This window comes from Echinops telfairi, unplaced genomic scaffold (genome assembly GCF_000313985.2).
Source record: "Echinops telfairi isolate 266 unplaced genomic scaffold, ASM31398v2 ScPeMD7_23;HRSCAF=83, whole genome shotgun sequence".
NCBI classification, from domain to species: Eukaryota; Metazoa; Chordata; class Mammalia; order Afrosoricida; family Tenrecidae; genus Echinops; species Echinops telfairi.
Window position 1 is genome coordinate 61,427,649 of NW_022103920.1, and position 8,359 is coordinate 61,436,007.

Genomic DNA, 8,359 nt, shown 5'->3' on the forward strand with positions numbered 1-8,359 from the left:
TAATGTAAATATCTGATATGCAGGATGTATTTTCATTGTTACAAATTGAACATAATTAAAGCATGGTGATCAATCATAAAACAATATGTAATTATATATTGTGAAATATTTATTTCTAATTACAAAGAAATGAAATTTTGTCTTGAAGGATGGTGTAGCATGGGTAACAGTCTTCACGCAGGGTACTCACTAGTATGTGGGTGTATCAGCATGTGGGCGGACCTGCCTGGAGACGGATAGAGGAGCGGTGTGTCAGTTCCTAAGAACCGATGGTCTTAGGAGACCCCTGTGAAAGGGTCATTTGACCCCCAAAGGGGTCGCGGCCTGCAAGTTGAGGACCGCTGCCTTTGGCAGTCTGGTGACACCTTGATGAGTCCTTCTCAACACAATGTGTCTAAACACATAAAATGCAATGCATAGGACGCCAAAGAAGCCAATCACACTCAAACACAGTTAGCAACCTATTTTTGAAATCTAACTCATGACATAATATTTTCTTTATTAAAGTATCTAAATGCTCATGGAAACAGCAGTCAAGATATCAAACAATGTATTGCATTGGGCAAATCTGTTGCATAAGACCTCTTTAAAGTATTAATAGAACAAGAATATCATTTTAAGGCTGGGCTTGACTAGAGAAACAAATTCAGGGACACTCATAAATGTGTAAGAGAGAGCTTTATATCAAAGAGCAATTGTATTGAGAAAACATCCCAGCCCAGTCCAGATCAAGTTTGTAAGTCCAATATTAACCCATATAGCAACCCTATAGGACAGGGTACAATTGCCCTGAAAGTTTCCAAGACCATCACTGTTCGGAGGAGATCAAAGTCCAGTCTTTCTCCAGAGCAGTGGCTGGTGGTTTTGAGCTGCTGGCATTGTGGATTGCAGCCAAACGTGTAACCACTACACAACTAGGGCTCCACAGTCAGACAGTAGAAAGGTCTAACAGGTGAACAATAACGCGAAGGAGGAGTGCGTTCCTTAGAACAATCAGCATCTGAGCTCAATAGGGCAGCATTTGACCAAGGACAAAGTCCAGGCATGAAGGGTTAGAAAAGTAGGAATGGAACCTGGGAAAAAGGAAGAAGTGGGAGGAGTAATGTTGCATGGTGGGAATAGCAATCAATAACACGAAACAAACTGTATAAGAATTGTTGAATGGAAAATCGATTCACTCTGTAAACCTTCACCCAATTCACAATAAAACGTTTTTTAAAAATACGTAAAAACTACCAATGCCTGGGTCCTACCATGACCCTATGAATCAGAATCTCTTGGAGTGAAATCATCGTCAGTCCTCCAGCAAGTCCGGATGTGAAGAATCACTGGTCTACTCTACCTGGAAGGTTCCAGGTGTTTCTCTAGAAAACATAACTAGATATGGAGGATCCTATTTTTAACAAAATGTATCAATAGTTCCCTTTAGCCAATGTTTCCATCCGTATCTGAGGGCCTTAGACAGCTCACACCTCTCTTATCTTTATGCTGCCTTTCAACAGGCCTAGACTAGTCTAATCTCGTCTCCCAAGCATGCCACCTGGTTGCCTTTGCCCTCACTGCACTTTCCACCCAGAATGGCCACCTCCATTCCAAGGCTGCTTCACCCATCCGTCAAGGCCGACTTCCGTCTAGACAAGAGGGGTTTGTTTGAATCTGTCCAGGGTACATACTGGTTTTATTGATTTCTCTCTCATAATCCAGTAAAATGAGCCCCTGTGGCCCGGGGCGGTTAGGCACTGTCCGGCACGGGAGAAAGATGAGGTGTCTGCTCCCAGAAATCCTGGAAAGGATCCTCGGAGTGCACATCGACAGGATGGCAGGGCAGTGGGCTTGGCTTTCCTTCGGTCTGTAATTCAGTCGACACTTCTATTGCAGGCACTGCGAGAGCATGCTTATACATTGTTTGAAGCTCTAGAGTTCTTGAATGACTTTTCATGAGGCTTATACAATTTGAATTGGTAACTTAAAAACATGGTATCTATGACCATGGTGGTTTCTTTTTTATTCTTTTCTTCCCCCTTAAAACCCCAATGTGAGCCATGGTAATAGGTACTTATACTGTTTGGCCTTTTGACGTCAAGGCTCCCAGGTGACTACTTAAACACAGAAGTGACTTAAGGATAGTAGTGGAGAGTCTCAAGCGTCTTTGATCTCCCACCCCAGGATTCTCTGACTATGTGGAGATTCTCTGACTATGTGGAGAAGGATGGAGATTCTCTGACTCTGTGGAGATTCTCTGACTATGTGGAGAAGGATGGAGAATCTCATAACTCTGACTATGCGGAGAAGGATGGAGAACCGTGTTTTCAGTACAGAGGATAGTTTAAGCAATACCAAGAAACCTTTAGAACTTAACTATCGACACACAAATAATACTTTTGTTTTCCAGGTAAACATAGGTTGGCTCTGAAATCATTGCAAAGCATTCGCTGCCAACCTAGACAACACACAGGCGGGGTCGGGGTGGGGATGGGGGGGCGGGGGAGAAGGGGGCGCTATAAAGTTTCTAAAAGGTCTCAGTGTTCGATCCAAACTGACTGTTTTTACCAAAGGCTGGGCATGGGGGTGAGGATATTCAACCAGCTAGTGAACAGAGACAGCCCAAAGTTCTTTCCACCCCTGCCTCGGGTCCCTGTCCCCAGAACGGATCCCCTGCTCCCCGGCAGGGGCCAAGGCCAGTGCTGGTCCCACTGCTCCAGCAGCTCAGCCTGGGAACGTGCAGGCCCGAGGGCAAGGGGCGGCGGGGCGCCCGGGCACCGCGCGTCGCCAGGCCCACGCACACAGGGACCCCCGGGAGGGAGCCCCACCTACCTGAGAACCAGGAACTTCTCGCCCAGGAACGCCAGCGTGATCCCCAACAGGCTCAGAGACACCAGTCGCCCCATGGTGCAGGAGACGCCGCTGACAGGCCAGGCCGGGCTGCACAAGGGGCGGTGCCCGCTTCCCACTTTTGCGACTCGGGCGTGGACTCCGCCCCATCCCTAACTTCGCCGGGCCTGGTCCCAAAGCGCCCAGGCTCCGCCCTCGCGCCCCTCCCCGCCTGTCAGCAGATTCTTCATTGACCAGTCACAGTCCGTGGTTGGGAGAACCATCCTTCAGCCCTTAGACTAGGCTGAAGGCGTGATTCTGGAAATCACCGCCTTTTCCAAACAGCCAGCCCACACAGAGCCCTAAAGCTGCACCCATACCTTTCTCACGCCACTACTTTCCCAAAGGATCCCTTCCTGGCTATCCTGATGAGGAAGTACTTCAAGTTGTAACATTTTGTCCTAGTGGGTTATGCCTGGGGCACAACGTCAGCAGTTCTGAACCATCATTCCTTCCAAGGGAGGAAGAGGAGGCTTTCTGCTTCCATAAAACTTCTCATCTTGGAAACGCACAAGGGCAGTTCTCCTGTGCCCTACAGGGTGGTTATGAGTCACTTTGACTCAGCGGCAGTGAGTTTGGTTTTGAGGAAAAAAGAAACCAGAACATGTCAGTAACTCACTTTCTTAGCATAGGCTGTAAATGGCAGGAAACAGAGATCCTGTTTTTAATAGTACTTCATGTAGGCTTCCATTGCAGCAGTACGTACATAGACAGGGAGCTGCCAGAAATTCAAGCTGGATCCAAAAAGGATACGACAGAAGGATCTTGGCTGAAAGCAGAGACTACCAGAAGGATGCTTACCTGTGTTTTATTGACTGTGCAAAAGTTGTGTAAATCATAACAAACTATGGATAGCAGTGCAAAGAGTGCAAATTCAAGAACACTCCATTGTGCTCGTGTAGAGCCTGTGCACCAAGAGGCAGGGGGTTGAACAGAGCAAGGAATACCACATGGTTTACAATCAAGAAAAGTGTGTGTCAGGGTTGTATCCTTTCACCATACATATTCTGTCTATGCTGGGCAAATCATCTGAGAAGCTACACTATATGAAGAGGAAGTGGGCACCAGGATTGAAGGAAGGCTTTTTAACAACCTGCCATACATAGATGATACAACCTTGCTTGCTGAAAGCAAGGGGGACTTGAAGCCCTCACAGGACTTGAAGATCAAGGACTGCAGCCTTCAGTGTGGATAACAACTCAATGCAAAGAAAACTGGACCAAACAGATAACATTAGGATAAACAGAGAAGAGATTAAAGTTGTCAAGGATTTCATCATGCCTGGATCCACAATCAATGCTTATGGAAGCAGCAGTCAAGAAATCAAACAATGTATAAACAATAAAACCTCTTTAAAGTCTTGTCACTTTGAGGACACTTGGCCCAAACCATGGTATCGCCATATATGCATATGAAAGTTGGACAATAAATAAAGTAGATCACAGGAGCATTGATGCATTTGAATTATGGTGATGGTAAAAAATATTGAAAGTACCATCGATTGCCAGAATAAATAAACCTGTCTTGGTAGAAAAACAGCTAGTTTGCTTTTTAGAATCGAGAACTTGATCTTCTGTCCTTTGGACATGTTATTAGAAGTGGCCAGTTGTTGGAAAAGGGCACCATGCTTGGTAGAGTGTCAATGACAAAGAGGAAAACCCTCACGGGATGATTGACACATAGCTGCAACGATGACCTCAGAGCCACGGGCATGAGGGCAGACAGGGCCTGGCAGAGTTTGTTCTATTGTACGGAGGGCCCGGTGAGTTAGAGCTGACTCGAGGGCACCCCAAACCATAACAGAGACCTAGGAATGTTGACACTTCTTTTTAATTTAAACCCAGTTTTATAAGGATAAGAGTTGTTTAGTTCTGTTTTCCCTTTAACAGCCTGGACTATATGTACCTTTCACCCTGGGTTTCGTTTTTTGAAAAACAATAAAACAAATAACATAGCTTCAACAGGGTGAGCCCCAATGGCGATGCCCTGCTGATACACTCTAATGTAAATGAGCATACGCAGACTCTAACAGGATGGCCGGGATAGCACGTGTTTTAATACAGCATGCCGGGCGTTCATGTATCAAGACCTTGTTTGTTCCCTAACCAACCGTACACTACGAAACTAAAAAACCCAAACCCTCAATGCCACTGGGAGGATTCCAGTTTAAAGGTGCACTATGTGTTGGGCTGCTAACCCCTTGAAATCATGAGCCACTCCAGAAGAAAGATGAGGCTTTCTAGTCCCATGAAGATTTATAGATTCCACCCAGGCAGCCTGGTAAAGAGCTGGCCCAGGGCCAATGAACCACACATCATCCGCTCCAGGTAAGTATAGGCTAGGTCACTTGGCCAGATGCTGTCTGTTGAGTGGCAGCCAGGTGAAGTCCCCCAGAGAAGGAGGCAGCCCTGCTAGAGGGTCAAGGCTTACTGATGGGAGGGGCAACACAGGAGAGGGCAGAGGGAATGGTCAAGTTTGGGCGAACATAGGTGCATGTCTGTTGGGGGGAGGGGAGGGAGGACTGACCACCGGTGGGGGTGGGGGTGGCAGATGAGAGACTGGGTATGCGCTTGCGATTTCTAGATGTGTGTGGGTGCAGTGGGAGGGCAGAGCTGATCCACGGTGTCTGAGGGTATCCCGGGAACCCAGGCCAGGTGCAGAAGATCACTGGGACACGAAATCCTGATCTTCGAGGTACAGGTTATGCTCCGGAGGCTGCATGGGTGAGACCCCAACTCGGAACTCTACTGGGTGAACTGGGCTCTACGCCAGACACCCTGGTAACCTGAGGACTTCAGTCAGAAAACACACCATGTCTGAGGAAGCAGAAGACAGCTGTACCAAGCGCGGTGCACTGTTGGTCAGCAAAGAAACAAGGTGTTGGTACAACACCATCCGGTATGCTGTATTAAGACTGGTGTTATCCCAGCAACCCTGTGACGGCCATCATGTTAGTCTGCTTATGCCCGTTTACTTTAGAGTGTATCACAGAAGTGCATCACCTCTTGAAGCTATGTTATTTGTTTTATTATTTTTCAAAAAATGAACACCAGGAATGTTGAGCCTACAAGGGAAAGAAAATATAACAAGGGTTTGGGGGAAGGGGTTAGAGAAGCATAGTGGAGACAAGAGGGAGATGTTGTCAAGAAGTCCAGGAAGGAAAAATATGTTTTCGAAAACATGTATGAATATGCAAGAAATTGTACAATTATCTTTGACATGACTGAACTCTGGAATGCTATGACATGCATTGTCTCCCAAATTACAGCAAATTAATTTAAATAAATAAAATGAAGGCATAAATCCAGGAATGGGGTCTGGGCTCACACTAAATCCTTGCCCCAATTTAAGAAGAATCAGTTCTTACTTCATGGCCCTGCTCAATACTCACCTCCACGAAACAGTCACTGAAGATACAGGCGCTACAGCAAAGTGCGGTGGAGAGAGCAGATGGTGCTGGGCTATCAATCTTAATAGCGTCTGGGGTTTTAAAGGCTTGTATTCAAACCAGCAGCCGTCTAAGTGAGGAGTCCACTAAGTCCACACGAAAGAGCCACACCAGCTTGTGTGATGCACAGAGGACAAGGACAAAACTCCGATACGGTGAGGAGAAAAGCATCAGAGCACACATGAGGAACGCGCCGTTTGAGGAGGGCGGTGGGACGGCGGGAGCCCTGCCCACCTGCAGAGGGTCTAGCGGATGGAGCCCCTGGCAGATCCACTCTAGCCACAACCAGAGTCTCCACCAGCCTGACTACGGTATCAGGCAGGGACCATGGTCATCTGAATCGTGCTGGATTGAACTTGACACTGGCCAGTTGACCACCCCATACACTCCACCTGAATCTGTTCTGGGTGCAAGTATCTCTTACTGGTTCCATGACAGACATTTCTTCCCTGGCTTTTTGATTATTGTTGGGATCTTTTCCTTCTTACACATTGTTAGTCCTTTTGTCTGTATAGTATTAGGTTTCTACCCTCACCACCTGAGTGCAGTTTTGTTTTTTATGGTTTTCGTTTGAGTCTCCCAGCTGTGAAGCACAGGAGGAGTGGATGCATACTGATAATAATGGAAACAAAGGGATATCGGGAAATAGGGGAGGGGTAGACAGGGAGGAAAAGGGGATTTCCGGAGTAACTAATGAAGATGGGAGTGGGGAGGGAGCACGAGAATGGGTTGTGATTGAATAAATCATCTTAAAGGTGATTCAACCATAGGGAAAGGAAAAAGATCTAAGATTGATATGGGGGTGATTGTACAATTCCCCATGATATGATGAACTATTGAATTATAATATGTAAATTGCTTGCCAATAAAATTGCTGGGAAGAAAAAAAATTATTTACAGTCTCAGATACCCATCGGGTTAGTTCTCCAATGCTCTGATCTACAGCTACACACATACACATACATACACATCAGGAGGTACCCCAAAAAATGAAAAAAATTTTCTTTCAAACATATGTATTTAAATTTCTTTTCAAAACAACTTTATCACCTTCAACATACTCTCCATTACCCTTAATGCATGTGCCAAATCTGTGATTACATTCTTGGAAACATTTTTCAAACTCATCTATTTGGATGGCTGACAGCAGCCCCCATGTTTTTTTCTTCACTCTTCTACATCATAAAATTGCTGTCCTTTCATGTCATTCGAAAAAACAAAAAGAAGTTGCATGGAACAAAGTCAGGTGAGTCAAGTACGTGGGCCAAGAGAAGCATGCTGGGTATGTTTTGTTTTTTGTTTTACCAAAAACTGGCGCTCTGAGATGGCTGCATTGTCATGGTGGCAAGACCTAGCTGCCACAAATTAGGCCTTTTTTTGTTGCACACTGTTAAGCAATCTTTTCAGAACCTCTAACTAGAAAGCTCAAATGAACTCCAAATGCACTATCCCCCTCACATAAAAAAAGAATATATATATATATGAAAGAGACAGAAAAGAAAGATACCTCTCGATGGTCAATCTCAATTCATTCCAAATTTGTTTCCGAACACTAAGAAGTTCAAGAGCTAATCATATTTTTCCCATGAGAAATCATGGAAAACCAAGTAAGTGGTTCTGAGATCCAAAAGTTACACTTATTACTTCCTTTTCTAGGACTTTAATATAAAGTTAACAGTCTCTTAGGTTATAGAAATATGTCCTAGAGCATTTACACACAAAAACACAGAGCATTAAAAATCAAAACAGTAAATAAACCTTGTGCACGTTTTGTTTCGGTCGTTCCCTTGGCTAGGAGGGTCCCGGCACTCTGGGCGCCGGAGAGACCTTGGAGGAGGGAGAGGAATGTTGTTTGGGGAAGGAAAGTCCCCATCATGACTGTGGGCATTGCCCTTTCCGGGGTCTTTCCTCTTGTTCTTCTTTCACCTTTTCCACTGCAGGTGTGTCTCAGAAGCCCTGCTTCCGCCTCCTTTTCCATATGCTCCAAAGTGAGCGGCAGCGCCTTCCTTCGTTTGCCAGGTTCACAATTCTATCCCTGTC

General features: G+C 45.7%; 1 protein-coding gene across 1 annotated transcript in view; it reads right to left on the reverse strand.

Annotated features, from left to right (window-relative positions):
- The window catches only part of LOC101655970 (serum paraoxonase/arylesterase 2), a 35,224-nt gene extending 32,282 nt beyond the window's left edge, over positions 1-2,942 (reverse strand). Inside the window, exon 1 of the mRNA XM_004702818.2 lies at positions 2,815-2,942. Coding sequence (XP_004702875.1) covers positions 2,815-2,888 — 74 coding nt within the window. The 5' untranslated portion in view covers positions 2,889-2,942. The remainder of the gene's footprint in view (positions 1-2,814) is intronic.
- Between the last annotated feature and the right edge of the window lie 5,417 nt (positions 2,943-8,359).